General features: G+C 39.6%; 1 protein-coding gene across 1 annotated transcript; it reads right to left on the bottom strand.

Annotated features, from left to right (window-relative positions):
• LOC118121186 (neurturin) lies at nucleotides 1-23,883 on the bottom strand. The gene is made up of 4 exons (XM_035176913.1): nucleotides 23,594-23,883; nucleotides 9,732-9,793; nucleotides 7,612-7,783; nucleotides 1-413 (listed from the first exon to the last, which is right to left on the bottom strand). The coding sequence occupies exons 1-4, from the start codon at nucleotides 23,622-23,624 to the stop codon at nucleotides 22-24; spliced, it is 657 nt and encodes a 218-aa protein (XP_035032804.1). The 5' UTR covers nucleotides 23,625-23,883; the 3' UTR covers nucleotides 1-21.
• Nucleotides 23,884-24,363: the final 480 nt, after the last annotated feature.

Here is a 24,363-nt window from a genome sequence, read left to right on the forward strand (position 1 = left end):
GATAGACACTCCTCTTTGCAGTCAGCCCACACAGCTGCAGTTGGCTGCAGAGAGCCACTTAATTGTCTGCCATGTAGTCTGGGTGTCCATAAAGGACACGGTCTCATAGCGGGTAGGCCGACAGCAGGGGTGACCGCTGACCTTTTTTCCGGAGATGCTCCCATTGTCCATCAGAGTCTTGAGGGCCAGGTCATAGTTCCTGCGGGAGCTGTGGCATGTGCCAACACAGTATTTAAAGAGGATTATCTCATCTGAGTCATAACCGAGGCCAAGATCCCGCACCCGCATCTCCTTCCTCTCCAAATGGCAGTCACGGCTGCTTTTGGTCTTCTTGCGGTTCCTCCTTGATGTTCTGGGCAAGTTTGGTTCACGGGGGGAGCGCCGCCATCTATCCTTCAACAGTGACAATTCTTCTACAAGGAATAGGAAACACACATGCACTTGGACAGTCAGTTATTCAATTCATGCAAATATAATTTGAACATTTCTGAAGGTTTTTTTGTGGTTGCATCATTAAAGTACATATACATATAAATTGCAGCTTGCTTGAGCAAGAAGAAAGGTCTGGTTGTGGGTACGGTTAGTTATTTGTGGCTTTTGTTATATAACTTATAAGGTAGTGTGGGGTCACTGCAAAATATACAGTTTTCCAGGAAGCAACATGTCAATAAGCTCAAATCATGTGATCTTTGATGGTAATCTATACTAAGGCTGCGGTCAAATAGTCTATTTTGCTTTGTAAGGTTACAAACTGAGTGAGATGACATATCTAAGCCGCAGTCATGATAAGATCTTTTTAAATTCTCTTAATCATAGTGAAGGAGCTTCAATTCTTCCTATCTTATCTAATTAGTCTTTATGAAAGAAAGGATATAACATTCAATTCTGTGTGGCAGCAACATTAAAAGGTGCAGTGTGTAGAATCTAGTGGTGAAGTTGCATGTGGCAGCTGAACACCCCTCACCTCACCCTCCCCTCCAAACATGAAAGAGAACCTGTGGTAGCCTTCGGTTGTCATAAAAACTCAAAAGGTGTTTAGTTTGTACAGTTTGGAAAACTGTAAAAACATGGCAACCTCCTCAGAGAGGACCCGCTCCTGATGTGACTATAAAGTATTAAGATATAAAGGGCTCATTCTAGGATAAAGAAAACAACAATTCCTACAATTTAGATGAAACACACTAGTGAAAACAACAACAGGATTATTTTATATTCAATTTCTGCCAATAGATCCCTTTCACCTAAATCGTACACTTAACACCTAAAACGATGCAACATTGAAGATGGGCAGAATCATGTAATAGAGACAGAGGAGCAGTTTCATTCTTGTGACATGATTCAAATCCTCACAGGATTGGCTGCCCTCCAAATTAAAATTTGGAGGGCAGGGCAAATTTTCCCTATTTAACAAATATGTCAGAGGTTAAAAATACCTATGCCAGGAATTGTATATACTTATGTTGAAACAGTGATTAGGAAAGGAGATTTTTTACTTTTTCCAAATTGTAAGAGTAAAGGCTGACCACCTCACAGAGCACTATATTTTACATCACTAATTTCCTCAAATGCTGTTTCTTACTCTTATGTATTGTGTTGTATTCCACATTCATGGGCAACAACTAGTCACCCACCAATTAACCAATGTAGAAGAGTGAGTGAAATTTAAAAAATGCTTTCCACTACTTTGTGAATGACTCCGAAGATGAAAATAATAATTCATAATAATGAGATAAGACACTAAGTGAACACAGGCCCACATGTCAAATATGGCCTTTATGGACTGGAAGAGACCGGAAGGTGAAAAACTTCTCACACTTAAGTTTATGTACTGGATTAGAATGGAGTTATAGCAGGGGGGAGCATGTGTGATGAAATTGAAAGCAGACATGGCCGTTGAAAGTGGGAGTGAAATTCTCAGGTTGAGCAGTGCAAAATGTACTTCCACTGAGGGGCATCATTATCAGCAGGGGAGGAGAGCTGCTGGCTGAGCTCCAACAGAGGCTGAAGTTGTTTTCTTGGTTGCCAGGAACATTTCAAACAAGAGTTACCAACCACGCTGTGCAGACCTGGCCGAGGTCTGAATGATTTTCACTTCCTGACCTGGGGGGTGGCTTTGCCCTGAACTTTCTCTAAATGTCTCCACGCAATACTTTCCTTGTGGAATGGTTAGTAACACTGTAGAAGGCGTATTTACAGTAGTGTAGGTGCATGTCAGTTCATGCCTGATGTTTTACGAAAAGAAAGCTTGTAATCATGTGGAAAAAAAAGATGAGAAAAATGCATAGAAATATTCCCCAGGCAAAGACCACAGGATCATCTCAGTCAGACGCGTATTCAGCCATGTTAAAACATGCCACATGGATCTGCATTATTTCATGTAATTATACAACTCTTCCATGTTAGAACTGAATTGGGATTAGGCAATCATGTCTAACTCTAATAAACACGGTTATTGTGAGAGTGCAGTCACGAGACAGCTTTTCTGTGATCAAAAAAACACTATACTGAAAGATTAAAGCATCACACGAACAGGACAAACACAACTTAGGTTTTCCCCATGGCACCACAAGATAGAGTTAGTAACACCAGTGACTGACCCGGCGTGCAGTAACTGCATCAGACACTGGAGTAACTGCAGTTTTTGAGCATCTGTTCTTTGAGTTCACTTAAGACACTAGTACAGATTCTGCTGCAGTCTCTTCCAGCCAATCATGCTGCTGCTGTCAAAATTTAAACCCCCTTTCCTCTCTTTCACAGTCAGCCATCATTCAGTGACGCGCATAAGGCAAATCTTTCGCTCACCTTGCTTATTTTCGCATCGTTTTTTATCCCGATGTCGGACTCTTACAATGATTATCTCCAGGAGGTTTCTGACCCCAGCATCCATCCGCACAGCGCAGATCAAAAATATTACAAAGAAATGAATCTAGTCAGCCTCATTCTGCCATCCCCGAGTGCGATAAAGCGTCAGCCACGTTCAGATCCACGGATCCGGGTCCAAACAGAGACTTGGCAATGTTCTAGCGCTCTATTAAACAAGATCCTCTGATTAAATATTTGGAATCAGCCAGGGTTAATATGAGGAAAGTATTAGCAGTTTCTACTCTAAAAACCTGCGATTTTGCCTGGAGCACATTTGCATTGTTTTGTGCCTCTATTTATATACTCTTAAAAAAAACATTCACCTCCTATATTCGCCCCGACAGCAACACTGTCTATGCAAATCAAAGATTTCTGAAACCCTGATATCACTAAGTCATGCATATAACTTGTGGTGGTTTAATATATTATTTGCTCACTGGCTCTGGTTGTGCTAGTAATATAAGCAACTTTTCCGTTTTCAAAATGCACTTTCTTCCGCTTTTGGTCTTTTTCCACACTCATTGCCTTGGGACCCCATACGGTCCTTGCGACGTATGCATTGTGCACTGTATTTTCCATTTGTCTTAGGACCTTAATTTCTGTTTGTTACGCTTACTTCAATTTCTTTTTGGTTGTCGACCTTATAATCTTTTGGGCATTTTATATAATTTGGTCTCCGGACCTTAATTTTCGTTCGGTCGAAGGACATTTTATCTAAGTTTGTTTGGTCGTTTTGCTGACCTTTTATTTCGTTCAACATTATACATCCCTCATTCAAAATGCACTTTCTTACTCAATGGCTCTGGTTGTGCTAGTAATATAAGCAACATTTCGAATTTCAATATGCACTTTCTTCAGATCTTCACATTTGGTCACCCCCCACATACACGGTCTGGGTGACCTTGCATGGTCTTCGGATGCCATACAGTCTTCGTGACGCATGCATTGCGCAGTTTATTTTACTTTCGGTCTTACGGTCTTACTTAATTTCTGTTCGTCAAGTTGACTTGAATTTCTGTTTGGTCACTGTACCATTTTATAATTTCTGTTGGCATTTTATATAATTCGGTCCTCGGTCCATATTTTCATTCGGTCGAATAATCTTTAATTTTAGTTTGGTCCTTGCTGACCTTTTACTTCTTTCTACATTATACATCCCTCATCCAACATGCATCCTACTTTACTTTCGGTCTTAAGGACCTTAATTTCTGTTCGTCAAGCTGACTTTAATTTCTTCTTGGTTGCTGAACCATTTCATAATTTCTGTTGGCATTTTAAATAATTTGGTCCTCGTCCTCGACCTTTGCCTTCGGTCAAATTACCTTTTATTAAGTTCTACATTATACATCCCTCATCCAACAAGCATACTATTTTATGTTTGGTCTCGGACATTAATTTCTGTTTGTCATTGCTAACCTTAATGTATTTTCGGTTACTGTACTATTTTACAATTTCTGTTGGCATTTTATATAATTTGGTCCTCGGACCTTAATATTCATTCGGTCAAAGTACCTTTTATTTTAGTTTAGTCGTTGCTGACCTTTTGTTATGTTCTACATGTTAGACCCCATATCACTCATGCACCATATATTCTGTTTGCAAACACTTTCACCTCAATTTCTTTCAATTATGATCTTTACTTCATTTGGTCTCCCGGACCTTTATCTCATATGTCTTCTTTATCACTTGAGGTGCAGAAAGATTCGAACAAGAGCTATATCACCTCAATACATTTAATTGATAAATACAAATATTTGATAAATGTTCTAATTATTGTCTGTTCTTACTAAGGTATAGGGCTGGGGCGACTCGTCGTATGGAAGGTGGCTGCGCACACTCAAAGCATGGACTCACCTGAAAAGCAAGCTGAAGCAAAAAAAAACGCCCACTATCATCTAGCATAGGACACCAATAGTCGGGCCGCGGTCCGGACCGGACCCAGAAGCCGCTCTAAACGGACCCAGACGCTGTTATTAGATTTTGACGGACCGTTTCTATTTTCTACCTGCGCACTTTTTGTCGCATTTACAGTAGTTTTATTTTACCTGCGCAGCTTTTTCCATCTTTACGGTAGTAAATCCTGGCAGCACATGGTAGAGTTTACTTTACTGAACCAGAGAAAGTGGGAACAAAGAGGGAAGTTAAAGCTGTTTGGTTGTTAATGTTTGTTAAGATTGTTTATATGTGAAATGTACTTATATATATAAAGAAGAAAAGGCCAGTTCAATAAGAGTGTTATATGTCGAATATATGAATATGCTGATACTGTAAATATAATTTGCATTTGTTCAGTCTAAACCCTGCCAATGGCACAAAAAGCATGAACAGTTGTTCAATACTAAAACTTTAGTTTACTTGGTATGTACTGTATGTTCAGTGGTATGCACTGTTTTCAGTACATGCAGATCCCCTCATACAGTATAAGTGATTAGCCCCTAATGACTTGGTGGTGTTGTTTCTGACAAGCCACAGGGAGTCTCTACATCTACAAAATTATACTAAAATGATGTAAATTGTAAGCAGCTCCCAGACTTTCCCTTTTCCTTCTCCATATCATATATCATCATCAAAATAAAGAGCCAGGTGTTCTGTTTTACAGAGTGTGTATTCTGGATTCTTTACTTAGCATGCATGTTGCTCATACAGGATATAGCAGATACACTTAATTTACTTTGATTTAGGATTCAGTAGTAATGGTGGGGTGTCAGGTTTTTATCTATTTATTTTTAATCTTTTTTTGTTTGATAGAGTGAGCATTATTCAAATATAATTTATTATAAAAGAGACTGAAGTCTGGTTTTGCTACATACAAAAGTGGTAGAATAAACAGACATTTAATCCAAAGCTGTTCATCTTACTTCTCTGCTGGCTGTGTTGAACAGGACTGTGATGCATGGCAGAAACCTGCACACCGGAGTAATTATTTTTACCCTGTCGTACACAGGGGGCCTTGCTCTATTGACCAAGGCCACAATCAGTGTTGAAAACTACCAGGCAAATTTCCACAGGCTATATTAGTCATCAAGGAGAGACATGCTGATATGTTACGGCCTCCATCTTAGATTTATGAAGCTTTTATTATACGAATGAGCAGCACAGAAACCATCTGAGTAATGTTACAATCACAAGAGTTTCTAAAGGCCAAGCAGCAGGCAGCCGATGTTACAGGGCTCCAACCACTGGGTAAGCTTTACAAAGTTTACCAACATACAAAATAATAATACACTTTCTTTAGTACTTTTGAAAATTGACTAGTGAAAATTGAAATAGGATAAACTAGTGGTGTAACAGACAATGGTTGATCTGTGATCCCTATGGATCGACACAGTTTTCATATTAGAATAAGTTAGCACTGAGACATATAGCAGGAGACAGGATGGCAGTTTAGTGCTCACTTTAATAATGTGCTCCTTTACTAAAGCTCAGGGGTACAGCAAACTCATTCAGGCAGAATCCAACATAAAACCCCAACCCAAGAAAAACCTAATACCTCCACACAAACTCACTAAGGTCAACCAACCAGCAGCATAAATAGTGACTACGTAATATGCACCGTCCTGATTGGCTGAGAACACTCTAGCTGCTCAGCTGACTGGACAGGGTCACTATAATACAGTTTTTCCGTAGCTTTGACTTTTTAAAGGAACCCTAACAATTGTGTAAAATTTCAATGCAGAGATGCAGTTAGATCAAAGCAGTTGTGACAGTGAAAGCCATGGCTACTGAAGGAGCGGAAACCTCTTGCATCATTTAAGTCACACACTGTATATGGGAGCAGTTTGGCTCCTGGTTAAATATAATTACGGTATGCAGGCTTTGTACCATGAGAAAGCCATATGACAATAGCATTACAGCTGACATGGCCACACATTTGGAATTCGCTCTCACATACAACAGAGCTTGTGTGACTGGCACACAGACTAGAGGGTGAAAGAGAATTTCTCAGGTGAGAGAACTTTATTGAATGCCACCCACAGGTGCACACATGGCTGCAGCTGAAACCATATGTACAAGGTCTGGCTGTCTGCATGGATGATAGCGTGAGCGTGCGAGAGGGAGAGACAGAGCTCCATGAGGCAGCTCTACAAGGAATCAACTGAGCAAAGCACTAAGTTAAAGATCTCTGAGGAGTATATTTTTGGTAAATTATGAAACTGTTGATCTGAAAAATGGACCCTCTGCTCTGATCTGAACCGTAACTTATGTCATCCATTGCACCCCTAATGCAAACACACAAATACATTATGCCACAGTTTTAAATCTTGCATCTATGTCAACATTCTGCATTGTTCAGCGGCAGTGGTGTGAAGTTTTACATCAAACAGCAAGTTTGCCAGAGCAGAGGTCTGCCCTCAACTGTGATGAAATATGCTTTACTGCTCACAACAGTTGTAAAGAGTGGTTATCTGAAGAACCATAGCCTTTCTGTCAGCTCCAGCCAGTCTGACCATTCTCCTCTGACTTGCCTCTCATCAGTTTCAGAGATACTATCATGTCTTCAGCAAAGTCACTGAAATCACATTTTTTCCCTTCATCCTGATGTGTGATATTAACTTTGACTGTAACTCTTGACCTGTAACTGTTGTTTACTCCACTGCTACCATGTTTACAGGTGTTCCTATTGAAGTGCTCACTGAGTGTATGTGCTGAACTGACCAGTCCAGACTGAACTGCCCCAATTTGTTGTTGACCACCACAAATACTGATACTGGACAGCTTGCTGGTGAGATAAGACAGTAAATTACTTACCAAAGGCATCAGGCCAGGGAATGTGGGCACTGCTGTCCTGTTCCAGGTCCTCTGCAGGAGACCAGGAGGGCTGCCTGAGGACACGCTGGATGTCCGACTGAGCCTCTTTACTGTCCTCAGAAAACACATCTTCCACCAGTGTCAGCAACGACGCCACCACCCATAACAACACCTGACAGTATCAAGGAACACACTGTTACTGTGGGGAACAGGCTTTCTGTTTTGTGGGATGCATGTGGACAGGGTTGTATGTTTTTATGGAGCTCCCAGGTTGTAGGATTAAGTGATACTTTTGTCCAGAGCTTTTGTCTAGTGCTGGGCTAACAAGCCATCACTCACAGACCAAGAAGTCGCCTAGTTCTAATAATTTGACAGACAGAAGTGAAAATTTGGGAACAACAGTGTTTTATAACTGTGAAACATAAACACATAAGGATTTCAATTTCATTTAGAGAACCTTTTATTAACATGAGGAAATGTAGGTTATCTGATGTATAATATGTTTTCAGCATTATGAAATATTTTTGGTTCTATTTAGGGACTCATGAAACTTGGTTTAGGTTAATAAAAGATCATTGTCTTGTAAAAAGTTCACAGTTTGATGAGAAGCTTGATGATAACAATAATTCATCTATTCATTAACCTTCCATTATGCTACAAAGTGTTTATTCTAACCAATGCTGTAAATACCCTTATTTTTCTGATGTTCTCCTTTACATGTGGCATCTACTGCACTTCGTTCTCTTTCCCCTAAAAATGAAATATGCAAGTCCAGCGATTATTATTAAAATGGATCTCACTACATTACAGAAAACATGCCCTTAAATGTAGTTTGTAAGGTATCCATTACATTACTTAAGGTCAGTAACATATTATAATACTTTTGATTACTTCAACATCCTCTCACATTATTTGTGGATTATAAGATATTTCACTGGAGAGCAGCAAACTTTGACCTGCTGACACCAGTTAGATTAAAGCTCATCATCACAGTCAATCATGCTCAGGAGAATGTTACAAATGTCATGTTTCAGTCGAGACTACAGTGGCGACTGACCAACAAGAGACTTTGCCATCCCTTGAGCCACACCACTAGGACTTATGTATTTGCATTTAACGGAATAATCTACAGTGTTCCATACATTGTGGAAACTGAAAGCTGCCTTGGGTAAGCTGATCCACCCTGGTTCATTGATGGTACCTATGTAGAGGCCCTCTCTCTCTACAGTCTTATGGGAAACCTGCAGCCGACACCTGCACCTTTTTAATTACTTAATTGACACGTGACACTTTCCCACTGAACAGGTAAGGTTAATATTTTAACATCACTTATGAAATGAGTTTCTCTGCAGTGTCTGGCAGGAACTTAAGGCCCAGATCAAATGGGCAGTGTAGTGGAAACTGGCTGGGGGTGAAACATATATGCCGACTGTCTGCCAGCATATCCTTCTGGCCTACTTTCCCTCTGATTGTCAGACCTCCTTTCATTGATGAAGGGTAAAGACAGTGTGGAGCTTTTCAGCTGCCAGGTGTATGCCTGTATAGCATGAGCAAAAGACGAGAGGTTACCTCTGTAGGCAGTTCAATAGAGTAAAGGTGTATATGTTCCATCCAACATGTGAGAGAAAGATGACTGACAATGCAGCTGAAATGCTCTCAACTAGTCAGGACCTCAACATGTGTAGAGGGGGTAGAGTTATTAGCATTAACTGTTACTGCAGATATAACATTTTTATAGACTTTTAATAAACTGATATGGTACCATGAGAAACTTTGTTCTCCCTAAATAACACTTAGTAAGACAATAATAATGCTCAGAGTCTATTCTTATGTAACACAAATTATTTATTTAATAATAGGTTAGGTAACTAATAATATAGTGGTTAGCTTACAGATAAAGACCTGCGTTCACAGCCTGTCACTTTTTCCTTTTATTCAGAACAGAAGGAAACACCTTTCCTTTTAGATGAGATCTGTGGATACATTGTACAGTCCTACAGAACACTTCAATCTATCAACTGTACTGGATGGAAAGTTAGGCATCATGAATCTTCACTGATTGCTCCACCTCTGATCAGCTGGAAAAGAAAAAAGACTGCTTTTCTGTGACGCACGCTCACCTTCCAGTTCTTCAGGTGATGCTGGGTTGTCGACGCCTCCTGCCTCCACCAGGTTTTGTCATCTGAAAAATAAAATAATAATGATAATAATAAAGAAAAGAACTCTTCATTCAGAGGTCTAGTTAATCATTTTTTTATATGCCTTGCAGAATGTTTTCACCAGGTGGGAGGAATTCTGGTTTTCTTTCACTTTAATAACAAGGTACATTTGCTTTTGTTGAATCTTCATCAATCAAGAGTTTCACTGGTGATTCATGCTCTGTTTACCACAGCTCCATGGGAACTGAGGGTGAACCCAGGATGTCACTCTGACAACATTTCAGACAAGCATTTTGTGTAATTGTTGTCTGGTCCGTATAAAGATGATGCATTTACATTTAGATGTAATGACTCATCTGAATAAAGAAATCATTTTCTAAAATTCACATAAACAACCTAGAGTTACTGCACTGTGATTGTATACCACTGCCAACCTGTGCAGCTTGAGTCTAAAATGTGATGTATCACTGCATTGACATGTATGATTATTCATCGAATAATTCCAGAAATCTCTGTCTGTCTGTATGTGCATATCTTCAGGACTGTTCATGTTACACTTTGTGCATGTGTATTGTGAAGGGGCCAGTGAAGTGCAATGTAATGTGTAAAATTTGAATAAACGGGCGACCAGTGCTCTGTAGCAGTGGCCACTGGGACTCAACAATGCAAGTGACATTGTCGATCACAACAACAGCGCAGTCATGATAACGGGTATCTACACAACAACTGATTCTCCAGTGCAGGGTTCTGCATACTGCGTTGAGCCTCTCTGGATAAATAGGTGAACAGCTCTTTTTGCAGCAGCCAGTCTTTACTTCAGTAACACTGAACAGTGATACAAAATAACTGTCAGTTATATACGTATGACTGTGAGGTCACAGTAAACTTCACCTTTGATTTTTGCCACCCATTTTTTTAATTAGTTAAAGTGAATATTTGTGTCATATTCATATTATTGCGCATTCACAATAATATGAGGTAACCATGACCTTGATCTTTGACCTATCCTTGATCTATTTCTTTGTCCGGAAATATGGTTCGTAAGGCCACCGTGACCTTAACCTTTGACCAACCTAAATATATTTATCAATCTGTTTTTGATTTTAAATAACAATTAGAAAAAAAGGTATCCTATTTTAGAGTCAATCAACATTCATGTTAGTACATTTTAAAACAGTGTTTTAAAAATAAAATGATTTCTATCCATTCAAGCGTTTTAGCTCTATAGCTCTATAGCTCAGAGAGAAAGGAAGAAGGGACAGAATACCTTTCTTAATTTAGCACTTTTCACATATGAATGTTGACAAAGTCGAAAGAATCTAATCCCGAAAGGGTCCACATTTGCCCTTTCACACATGCAGCACACAACTGGAGATCATTTGAGAGACATGCTCACACATACTGGAAATATTCTGTTTGGCTTTATGAAGGGGGGGGCTGGGTAAAGCCTGCAGGGGAAATGATAGAAACATCAATAACACGTACAACTTAAACGCTGGGAATTCTCCAGATTTCACATCACTCACTCCATCAGACATTACAAAGACTTTGCAGTATAGGTAACTGTCAGGGTACATGCAATGTCCTGTTCAACTGATTTAGACAGTTGCACTGACACATGCAGCCTCAGGTAATGTCAAGTTCAGGGATGCACTTTAAAAGCAGCTTTTGTCTCTCACACAGCTCAGAGTCTTTGGGTAACAAATTGCTACTCCGCCTCTCAGACAAATTGATAGATAGATTTGTTGCATTCTTTTAAGAAGTCACTAACAGAGTCTGATCATATCAACTGTTCATGCTAATACATTTTCATAAGTTCAGGCAGCCTCTGAAATGTGAAACTGCATAACTCAGTTCAAAGTATTCAGTTTACACTTGCTATATTTTATAAACTTGGCAGCTGGTAGGTCTTTGCTTGGAGAAATCCTCTGCCACACAGGAAGAAATAGGATTGATGTTTTTATTTGTCTTATGTAAACAGAAGAGCTCAGCATGAGCAAAGAAAACAATAGAAATGAAACTCATTCAAAATCCAAAGAACTGGCAACAGACAGGTGATATCAGAGAGGAAAAAAACATGAAAGTCCATTTCTAGTCCACAAACTCTAGACCAGCTCAAGCTGTAAATACTGAAGGCAGCAAAGGGGCAGTAACAGCTCTTTTATTAAAGGACCTGTTTTAAACATCGGGATCTACTGAAAAAGAATTCACTGGATCAAAAGTTTCTTGATTAACGAACGATTAACGCACCTTAAAACAGGACTAATAAAAAGGAGCAAGGCATGCAACATCCTAGAAAGGATCTGGGATCCAATCCAAAATATTTGACATAGTTTATAGTACATTTTATAGCATGATAAAATAACACAGATGCTTTCAAGTTTCCTCTGTGCCTCATAATACAAATAAATTACGACCAAGTTTCCATACAGTGAGTGGAACCTTGTACTCTGACAGACACAAATTAAAAATCAAACAGGATGTAAAAGTAGCCAAACAAGACATCAAGATTAAAGTTTGTGTTGTCCTTTTAATGGTTCTTTTTTCCATCTTCACGTTCCCTGAAATAGCTCAGACTCTTTCTGCCGCCTTCAGTAGAGCTGACATGGATGAAGAGTACGGTACGAGGGGAGGTTTGGATCAGATTACACAACACTGACTGCATGTGTAAATGATAGACTGCCACACTATTGACAAGGATGGGTGCAGCTACTACAGTTTAGCCTAGACTAACTAAACACATGAAAAAGTTGATCTTAAACTGAGATTTTTGCCTGTAGTATAGATAATCTATTGTAATAACAGCAATGCAGGGCAATGCATACCCTGTACCACAAGCAGACAAACAAAACAAATTATTGTAACAATGCCATTTCATAATGATGTCCTCATGATGTCATTCATACCATGTGATGAGAAATGATTGATTAATTTAAATAAGACGTCATTTGTATCATATTGTGGCACAAGTCCATGTCACTGGGGTCTCCAAAACACAGCTGAGACAAAGTAGTTGCTTTTCAGTATCTTTATTATCTCAACCATAAATTCACAAAACTCTTAACTTCAATTGCCAGCAATTTCTGCTGTTGGATTAATCAGCCAACATGGGTCCATATACCAGGAGGAGGGTGAGGTGGATGGATCTCAATCTCAACCACATGTTTATGAGTGTAATCATTATCATGGTTATTCAAATGTTTATTGATGTAACCAGATAACTGAAGCTTCTCTAACCTTGAGCATCTATTTTAACCAAAACTACAATCTTTCCTGAAATCTCACCAAGTAGTTATTTTTGCCTTAACCTAACCAAACTGCAACTGTTCCATAAGCTTCCATGTGTGTTTATTATCATAACCATGACTCTGACAGTCTGGTACACCTATGGTGGTACAATTTGCATCTTTATAATTGTAACCATGATAAAGCATCTGGTAAACCTGCAGCTGTAAGGGCACAACTTCAGAAGACGCCGAAGTTCTTAACATACTGTTTACTTTAAAACGGAACTTATTTAACAGTAGCGGTATAGTAGCGCACATTCAGCAGTCACCCTCTTTCATTCCTTCTCTCTATTTTCTCTCTTTTTCAATGATAATTAACCTGGTATGAATTAAATTTCCTGGGAAAAAAACTCACAGGGCGCTAAACACTGTCACTTTCACACTGAAACAACACAGCACCTGCGCCTGCATCACCCTCGCATCAAGGACAGAAGGTGAGCATAGAACAGATCTCTTCAGCTCTCTGGGACAGGGGTACTTGCCAATAAGAAAGTAAGTAAGTCATTACTTAGGGGCGGCTGTGGTTGAGGGGGTAGAGCAGTAGTCCTTTTCCCCGTCTACATGCCGAAGTGTCCTTGGACAAGATACTGTGAGTGGTCATCAAGACTAAACACCTAAACACCTTAGAGATGCATTATCTAATGATATAGCTATTTAGATGGCATTGCCCTTGCTTACAGTGAAACCCTCAGGAACTTGGGAGTTACCTTTGATCCAGATTTGTCCTTTGATTCTCATTTAAAACAAATTTGTGTACAATGTAAAAAATTTGACCTGTCTCCAAAAATGCATAAAAACTAGTCCATGCCTTTGTTACATCCAGACTGGATTATTGTAATTCCTTACTATCAGGCTCCAGCAGTAAGTCGTTAAAGACTCTGCAGCTTGTCCAAAATGCTGCAGCACGTGTCCTGACAAGAACCAAGAAAAGAGACCACATTTCTCCAGTATTAGCTTCACTACACTGGCTTCCGGTTAAATCTAGAATAGAATTTAAAATTCTCCTCCTCACCTTCAAGGCCCTTAATAATATGGCACCATTATATCTTAAAGAGCTGTTAGTACCTTATCAACCCACTAGAGCACTGCGCTCCCAGAATTCAGGCTTACTTGTCGTCCCTAAAGTCTCTAAAAGTAGAGTAGGAGCCAGAGCTTTCAGCTATCAAGCTCCTCTCCTGTGGAATCATCTCCCACTTTCAGTTCGGGAGGCAGACACCATCTGTACGTTTAAGAGTAGGCTAAAAACCTTCCTTTACGATAAAGCTTATAGTTAGAGCTGGTCCAGGCTTGTCTTAGACCTGCTCTCAGTTATGCTGCTATAGGTCCAGAATGTCGGGGGACACATGACACACGGAGCTTCTCCTTCCTCTTCTCCTTCTTATATAATGCATATTACTGACTTGACAGAGATTGTGATGGCGGACTGTGGATCATGGTGGATCCTGATCGTGGTGGCAGCTGATCGTGGACTATGATTACAACAAGACTGCTTGATATACAATAGGCCTACTCACATATTCTACCATTACTGACAATAACTCCTCAATAAATTTGTCATTGCTCTTCCCTTCAGCTCTATCAGACATGTACATGTACAGATACTTTAAACATTGACATACTTTTCCATTATGTTATAAATGTTTTCTTGTAATCAATGCTGTAAATACCGTGAATTTTTTGATGTATTCAGTTACACGCAGAATCTATTACACTTCTGTCTGTCCCGGGAGAGGGATCCCTCACATGTGACTCTCTCTGAGGTTTCTACGTTTTTTTCCCCATGTTAATATTTTTGTTTGGTAGTTTTCCCTTACTCTTGTTGAGGGTTAAGGACAGAGGATGTCACACTCTTCGCAGAACTTTGACGGAGCAACAACCTGGAAAACTGGATCACCAACACAGTTAACCCCATGAGGATTCCACTTCCTCACCAACAACTGACCCTGACACAGATAACCAATAGCAGCACTCTTCCCATCAGCCTCTGACAGCACTTTTTCGAACAGCTCACTAAGCGAAGGATCAGCTCGCTGCTTGCGAGCTAGCAAGCCACAGTCAACTAGAACAGGCAACACAGTCAAACCCATTCCCTGTATCAGAATGTAATCTCCAGTGTCAGTACACTGAGAAAAAGTATGAATCAAAAGCCCAAGTATCCCTCAGGATTTTCACGGCACCTTGATCGTACGATAGACAAGCACAAAAATCGGATTCCTCTCGGCTATGCTGCACTACCAGTTTCACCTGTTCACCTGTTGTAACAAACTTGGCACTGCAAAGATGATGATGTTTCCATTACAGTTGCTGCTGAAGTCAGTCAGTTACTGGTGTTACACTATGTTCAGGCACATACCAATTACACAACCACATCTGTTTAATTTTTTCATGAATCATTTTTGTGTATCAGCTGTAGTGCCCACATTAATAGAATAGTCATTTGCAGTTTTACAGCAGCAAGAAGATGGTCAAAAATATTCAGTGAAGTCATAATAAGTAAACATGCAATACTAATAAATGTAAATACATATACAAATATAAATGGAGTAAAAAACAATATATACAGTGAAACAGAATATATACAGTGAAATGGATTGCACATAAGCCATTGTTAAGAGAGTTAAACCTGCATTAAAGCGCAGTCCATAATTAGTGCATGTGGTCTACTGGTAGCAGAGCTGGTTGTACAGTCTTACTGCAGCAGGAAGGAATGACCTCTGACCTCTCCCTCAGACACTTAGGGAGTATCAGTCTGTGGCTGAAGGAGCTGACCAGTGCTGTGATGGTTGCCGGGAAGGCTAGGACTGGTTGTCCATTAGAGATGGCAGCTTCTCCATCATCCTTCTCTGTCCCACCACCTCCACTAGGTCAAAGGGCTAAATCCCACGAGCTGGCCATCCTAATCAGTCGTTCCACTCTCTTCCTGTCAGCAGTTGAAATGCTGCTGCCCCAGTAAACCACTCCAACAAATACGACATAAAATGTCTTACGGAGCACACCCTGTACTCCAAAAGACCTCAGTCTCCTGAGCAGATACTGTCTGCTCTGACCCTTCTTGTAAAAAACTGATTAGTCCTGTTTATTGTTTAGGTGAACACCCAGGTAAGAAGTCACTATCTCAAGGAGGGTGAGTTGTAAGAGAGGTCTGCAGTGTAGAGGGTGAAGAGGAACGGAACCAGAACTGTTCCCTGCGGGGCCTCTGTTCTGCAAACAGTCATATCCAATACACAGTCCTGAGTCCTGACATACACTTAAAAATACTACAACTTGGATGATTGAGAATTTTCACAGATATTTGATTATGAATGGTCATCAGAAGAGTACAAAGGGAAGAAGTGTGGATGGGTGTGTAAACCTCCAGGTTTATTCCACTAAGAAGGCCAAGGGGAACTTGACAGCATCAGCAACAACCTTAGGCTTTGGGCAAGGCTTCAATTGGCCATCTACCTATTAAAGCCACAAATGTCTGTCTGTATGTGAAATGCATCCAGCAAACCTCTTAACGGCTCATATTTGGCATACGTGGCCCAGGAAAGTGCAGTTTCAATCATAATTTGGTGAATTTGGACCCATAATATGTTCAATATGAATACAATTTGAAAAAAAGAGGCAAGTAGTGTCATGGGGGTGGGGCAGTGTATCTTTAGTCTGGGACCGAGTTGAACATGGTGTCTTCTACGTATAAGCAAAAACTAAAAGCATGTTTGTTTTGTTGCAGCAATGCTTTATATAGAGCTGAATTACAGACCTTTTATGTTGAAAAGTTATCTATGTAATGTTAAGTAATGAATTAAAGTTCTGAAGATTTTGTTGTTTACTTAAAAGACCTCTGAAATAGCTGATATGCAGTGTATGAAAAAATACCAGAGGTAAAATAAATCATTCAAATTTATATAAAAGCCACACACTTGAATAGTAATACAGCAAATTCATTTTCATTGTATGAAAAATCTAAATCTAATATAAAATCTTCATTCCAGATAAACCAGGTTGGATGAATACAAAGTTTTCTAAAGTCCAGCAAACGTGACAGTACATATTTACAAGCAATACATCTGAAGATCATTACCACAGGCCAAGCAAACAGCCCATTCCAAACAGGCAGGTTTACAAAGGCCACTGCACTAGTTCATAGAATCGGAAGAAAAGCAATGAATCAGCTAATAATGTTTGCACAATAAAGAAAATTAAAAGAGATTAGAACAGCAGGGAAAGATAAAACGACACACCAACGTCTGATTTTACCTGAAGGCCAACACACGTTGTGTCCTGTGTGCTGTGTCCACCTACGGATGGGTTAAAAGCAGAGGATGGATTTCCCAAATTGCATGTAGCATGATTGTGTGTGCATGATTGATGCAGGACCAATAAGGGAAATCTTGATCGTAGAATATTCTGCAACGCAAAGTCTGGAAAAACTTTGAGGTTTCTTGAACAAGGTCTGGTAAGTTATTTAGATGCAGTTTTGATGCAGGGTAAAGAGAGTAATCAGGATCTCAAACCTCCTTCATCCTAAAACATGTGAAGTGTCACCATGACATTCAACAACAAAACTGCAAATCATTATGACCCATTGGAGAGAGAAAACAGAGGGGCATAAACAGAAAATGCAAAAGCTGTGATTTGTAATAGGCAAAAACAAGCTGAGTGCCCAAGATAATTCTCTCCCTCGTTATCAATAAACAAATCAAATTTTATTTGTATAGCCTATATTCACAAATCACAAAGCTGAAATCAGATTTGTGAATATGGGCTTAACAAGTTGCGACATCCTCTGCCTTTAACACTCAACAAGAGTAAGTGACAATTACCCAAAGAAAGAAGGCAAAAACCTCAGAGAGAGCTGATTATGAGGGATCCAAGGATGAAACAAAGAGTACATGAACAAAATAACAATATTTACAACATTCATAATAAACTGATTTACTGAACACGAGCTGCAACATTGTGAAAATGAAATGGAGTGTTCTATACTGTCCTGACACTGTGAGCTAGAGTGGGACCCTGGCTACAGGAGGTACTAATTAGGGTATCAGTGTGTCAGGCGGTCTGGGACAGGTTAGCTCTGGGTACAGAGAGGCCTTTAGCCATCAGCCCCACAACGTTGTGTTTGTAGAACTGAACTAGCTTACAGTGATATCTTTTTCTTCACTTCAAGGATATATTTCTATTCACTTCTCGTCCTGCTTTTGCATTGTACTAGAGCTGAACTACAGACACAAGCTGGTGAAGTGCAGCTCCAATACAGAATGTTAGTGTGCAGATAAATAACAGCCCCTATCCTGGTTTAGGGTGTACTCTGCTCTGGGTAAGCTGTTGATAGGCATCTTCATATCTAACTGACACATCTCCTATTGAGGTTTGTAGAACAGTCTCATTACAAACACAATTTACATCCAAGGAAACAACAATAAACAGAAGAAGGTGTGGGCTCCTTATACGTAATTACAGCATATTCACTTATTAGATATGTTATTCCGTACAGGTCGAGATATTTTATTCGTTATAAAATTATGATGTTTACTTGCGTGCAATGTAGCAAAAACAACTTCTTAAGTACAGAGAATGATCACAGACTTTTAAAAGACTGGAGATATGAGACAAGTACAACTGTAGCGTGAAGAAGTCTGTGTGAGACATAGCGTCAGTATCCAAAACATGGCCTCAAGAGAGAGCATAAAAGGGAAAGGTACTATAGCACTGACCTAGGTTTAAATCACCCAGGTATCGGTAACAGCACCTTTTCTTCAGCACCTACTTTACATTCTGTAGATGTAACACTTGCCTTCAATTTTGTTAGAACATGAAAGAAGTATATTTGTTAGTTATTATTTATGAGATATATCCTGATAAAGTTTTTTGGATCCCGATTCAAGACTTTAGATATTAGGTATCTGCCGGTAACGAGTCTGATGATCTCATACTTACTTTATTGGACTTCATGTTGTCTGTATAGCTTGTATCCAACACATTAAAATAACTAGTTAACCAGTTAATCTCACACACCTTATTCTTATGAGCCTCTTGTTCCACATAATAAAATTCATGGTTCAAAAATATAAAGTCTGTAAGCTTCATTTTTGCTCTGGAGTGTGGGCTTCTGTTCGGGCACTGTTCGGGCACTCTCTCCCTCTGTTACTCTCTCACCCAGGTGCACACTCAGCTACAAAATTCATTGATTCAATTTGAATCATTACTAAGTACCAATACCAAATTCTCACATTTCTCAAACCCATATCTCACAGTTTGTTGTTACATCAGAAGTTTTTCTTTTTCTGTTCCTCAACCTTTCTCACGGAACCGATACATTCCTCTATGAATAAGTACAGCTGTCTGGCTTAAACTTGTGCTCACGCATCTATGACCCTTATTATCTTCAGTTTTGTAATTGTTCAGTGATTATTCGGGATCTAACTGCTGCCAAACACAGGTGTACTTGTATAGGGCTACCTGTGCCCCTGAATGCAGACACAAACAGAGGACTCAAGTTGCTGCTGCTAGACTAACACACAGCTTTTTTTATAGACACAAAGCTGAATACCAGACTCCAACGTGGTGCCCAGCTCAGATACCAAAGAAGTTGTCCCTCTGACTGCCAGCCGGTCCCTTACACTTGACATGAAGGTGACATAATGCACATAGAAATAGCTTGTCTAGGCAATGGATATATTTTCCAACATAAAGCCTTCATTACTTAAATATTTATAATATGAGAGTAATAATTAAACATTATGACATGTGATAGTGGGAAAAACACATTTGTAATTTATAACACAATAATGACTGCGCTCTATTTAGATAAGCTTGTTCCAGGGCCCTGATGTTGTGCTTGCAAACTGCCATTGCTTACTAATGACTTCACCTTTTCATTGAATACAAAATGTCTAGTTAACAGTTATACATATGTTGAATTAAATAATGGCAGTCAATAAGGACAAAGCTTTTTGGTCAACATGTAACAGAGAGCCATAGAAAATCAGAGCTTCTGAATTCCGTTCCAGGGGCAAGAAAAACGTCTTACAACTTTGCACCACATTTGCAAACAAAAAAGGCACTGAACATAGTTTTTGCCCGAGCTTGAGCAATTGTTACTCGCTATCAGAATGTAAGAAGAAGGGCCAGCCAGGCTGGAGCTAGCTGTTTAGCACGCTAATTTCGTACAGACCTTGGTGAGTAAAGGAATAATTTTAATGATTAACTTGCAATCTTCTCTGTTGTAGGAAAAATATAAACAGCTGTTATTGCTAATGTTGGCTATGTAGCAATAGCAAAAATTGCCTGCTGGTGACTGAGCAAACGAGGTGGCTATTTGGGTGGAGATAGATAATAGATAAAATGAATAATAATAATAGTTAATCATGGAAATTGTTATCCTCTCTGGACCAGGCCGTCTCATTTTGGTTTTGGCCTTCGCAGTAGAAGATGTGGTCTTCGTAAACTGAGTCCTCCAAAGGATGGGGCCTTGAATTTTCTTTATACTAAGGTATAAACAGCAACAAGCTTTAACCCATAAGTTTTTTTTTTACCAATGGCCTTAAAGGTATGTATAGTAATTTTAAATACAGATTAGTTGCAAACTAGCTATATGAAATAATTCAGATTATGATCGGTTGGTGTTTTCCAAATTAAGGCCAATTTTTCCATGTGGTGGAAATCAGCTTTGTTGATCTGACCCCCTGCCTCTAGCTCACATCTTGGAAATGATTATCCCATCTGCCTTTGACTCTGTAAACCATCTGCCACACATTTGAGTTATGCCTGCTTTGGAGTAACAGTGCCCTTCTCCGGCTACACTGCAAAGTGGGTTTTCTATTTTCCCTATAAATACACTATTGTTTATTATTGTCTCCTCGAGATTATGTTTCTATACATAACAGGATATGTTTTCATTTCTATTGGACAAGTTACAAATACATTGAAACTTAATATATCAAAATATTGTCAGACAACTTATCAAACTGTTAAATATGAAGTGTTTTATTGTTCTGTTCATACTCTCACAGCACTTGTTTAAGGTCACTGGAAGATCCTGGTCTGGTATGATACAGAAAACGTCCACAGTAAATTCAGACACAACCTGTTTATTTCAATTTAACAACAAATATTTATATTTATTAATTAAACCATCCAAACCATTAATATTAAAAGCTTTTTATGCTAAAACCTACTGGTGACATTTGAGAAAATAATAATGTGTGGGAACAAGATAATAAGTCTCTGACTGCGCAGAGGGGTGCCACGAGTTATTTATCTCGTTCCCACAACTTAATTATTCGTAATTGTTTGGGTTTTTCTCGAGTTTGTAGATGCAAAACTCAGTCTCTGGAGTAACAGTTGTGCACTTCCCCAAAGTACTACTCCACTTTTGTTGTCCACTAACATTCAGTCAGCCAAAAAATATGTCTCTGAACATAATCCAGCCATCAATTACATTTCCTACAATACATATAAATACGTAACTTTTAGGGGTCAGGTTTGGTCCAATTTATGCAGGGCTCCAACAATTTGGTATTTTTCTTACTTTGAAATTCTGTCTGCCTGTATGTGTTTATCTTTTCTTAGTGCCCAGTGCAGAACACACACAGTGCACAGCTGGGAGTTCAGGCACAAACAGCAGTGACGTTCATTCAAATGAAGCAATACGAAGTGTTTAAGTATGTTGATGGAAATTGTGTCTCATACATTGTGCTGAGAAAGGATCTTTGATCCTTGTCTGTTGACTTGGTTATTCTATTCAAAAGGGAAAGGGAAGTATCTGGATGGGATGCTCAGAAATGAGTCATGCATAAAACATTTTCTAATAATAATAATAATATTTAAATGTAATTTACACAAATTAAACCGATGCAGAGACATCTTTCTCTGGCTGCAGGTTTGTGATGTTGTTTGATCACCTTATAAAACTTGTCTCCACCCATATAACATAAAAAGTATGATTTCCTTGAGAAGCTTTCTCTTTCTTTCTGTTAGTTTAAAACTGCATCAAAACTGAAGAAAGAGCTGAAAGATGCAAAGTCATCACATACAGTGGGCCTGAGAATCTCTGTCCACAGGTTTATGGCAAATCTGTAATCAAATAATTCATTCATCTGACAGTTAGTACAGCTTTAACTGAATTTTTTGATCTGATTTGATCTTAACTCCTGAGAAAATGATCTGGATCTTTAGCTCCTGTGTGTTAGCTGAAGGCTGTTGCTGGATGACACATGCATACAGTCTTTTAAACCAAAACAATGAACTAAAGGCGACTATACAAACTCACTTCAAACAAGCCTTGATTATACATTGATATTAAACTATAAAAAAAACTACATGAATCTAACACTGGTTTGCAATGCCACTCGTTGCTTTTTGTAAGCTCCACTGTCCAAATGTCTCCACTGTCTCCACTGTAAGCTCCACTGTCCAAATAATGATCAAATTAGCTTAAAAAGTAAATGCCTCTTAAGTCATCTTCCTCCCACATGCAACTTGTTGGCAAACAGATTCCGCTCCTGTGAACAACACAGATTGAAGTTTTAAATATTGCCTCAGCACATTGCAGTCATGTACCCAAAATAGACACTTGCACCGGGAGGCGAGTCACTGCTGAGCCAAAGCTCAGTCCAACAAATCGTTATCTGTAATGTCCCGAATGGATTGTGAAATTCATCTTCACTCGAACCTGCTACCTCCACAAAGCAGATTTTAATTTATTTACTCTCGTGAATAGGTGCATGATAAAAGTGAGGAGAAACAGACAAAGCTGTTATTATAGAATTGATCAGTTAAAAAGAAGAGAACTTGGTGTCCATGCTGGAAGATGCAGAGGTTGGGATAGCAGACAGTTGAACAACTCTAAGAGACGTGCATTTTAACTTCTACAATGATTGATTTTACTACATAAATTAATTTATTTTGAAATATTTCAGCACTGTAATAATATCTTTAAATAATGATGACCAACAGGTCAAAATCTAACATTAGTTTTTTATGTTATAATAAAGGACAACACTCGTTTTTATTTCTGAAACTAAAGTACAGTTCTAATAATAGCAATAAGACTATAGTGACATTCTTGGGCAATAAGTCTCTTTCTAGTAATATTAAATAATGAATATATGGGATAAGCTGTATCATTTGCAAATGAGACGCTGCCTTATTCTATGAACTAAAGCTGCACTTCTGCCACATGACCTTCCAGACTAAAACCTACAACTGTCTGACCCGTACCTAGGCTCCAGTGTGTTGGTAATAAGTTGATGACTTAGGTCATTATAAGGTATCGTTCATGTCTTTCACTCAGTCCGTGGCAGTCACTGATCAGGAGCCGTGGCCTTGATGAAACGACAGGTAACAGAGTGCTATGTGACCATGTGGAGCTGCGACTCTAAATCAGCACAATGTTTTTAAGTAGACCAATTCTCCACAAATACATGTGAAGGCATGTGGATTGTATTGTTGCGTCAATGCACATGGCACACTGTAGCTGTTAGAAGGAGGGAGCTGGAGTTTACAAGCCTCAGGAAGTTTGTCAGAATATGTTATTTGTGGTCTTACCTCTGCCAAGTGTGCTGTCCCGCCTGATCATGGACGGAAGTGGGGGACGCCAGCTGTCCTCCCGGCGCTCTGGTAATCCACTGACACCTGGATGTCCTGTTCGCAGCGCTGCGTTGCTCCGTCGCTCATACCCCGCGGCATAGTGGCGCAGCCCGGATCCCGGAGCTCCTCATGGCTGGAGACACAGTCAGAGAGAGAGAGCGCTGAGCCGAGCCGAGCCGAGCCGAGCGAGTGAGGCCAGACAAGCAGCTGATGAGCCCAGAGAGCTACCGTGCGTCCTGCTGCAAGACAGACAGGTGTGGACTGACTACCTTACCTCCAGATGTGTGGTGTGTGTGTGTGTGTGTGTGTGTGTGTGCGTGTGTGTGTGTGCGTGCGTGTGTGTGTGTGTCGCGCGCCCTGTGTGTGCGTGTCTGTGTGTGAAGCCTGCGGTGTCATATTCCCTCCTCCATCACATACGCGCTTACTGTGGCTCCATAACTTGATAACATGGGGAATCCTCCACAGTCCTGAGGGGAGCCGGTTCTAAGAGAACGAACCTTTTGGACACCTTTTAGAGGTCAGCAGTGTTTCCTATAAGAAGGAGCATCACACTGTGAAACATCATCCTTTACTGATGCGTGCATGCGTGAACTTACTGGGTGATGTGTTCTAACTTTAATCGGGCAAACTCACAGTGAAGATGTACACATGGGGAGAGAGAGGGCTTTATAACTTACACTACAACAAAGGTCCCCAGGGATAATAAATAATGATATATTTTATTTATT

This window comes from Hippoglossus stenolepis, chromosome 14, assembly GCF_022539355.2.
Source record: "Hippoglossus stenolepis isolate QCI-W04-F060 chromosome 14, HSTE1.2, whole genome shotgun sequence".
Classification (NCBI taxonomy): domain Eukaryota; kingdom Metazoa; phylum Chordata; class Actinopteri; order Pleuronectiformes; family Pleuronectidae; genus Hippoglossus; species Hippoglossus stenolepis.

Excerpts from the sequence above, each read along its gene's own strand:
- LOC118121186 (XM_035176913.1), bottom strand. The coding sequence starts at position 23,624 with ATGATCAGGCGGGACAGCACACTTGGCAGAG. Across the intron at positions 9,794-23,593 it reads GGACAGCACACTTGGCAGAG|ATGACAAAACCTGGTGGAGG; the intron begins GTAAGACCACAA and ends TTTATTTTTCAG. Across the intron at positions 7,784-9,731 it reads ATCACCTGAAGAACTGGAAG|GTGTTGTTATGGGTGGTGGC; the intron begins GTGAGCGTGCGT and ends TGATACTGTCAG.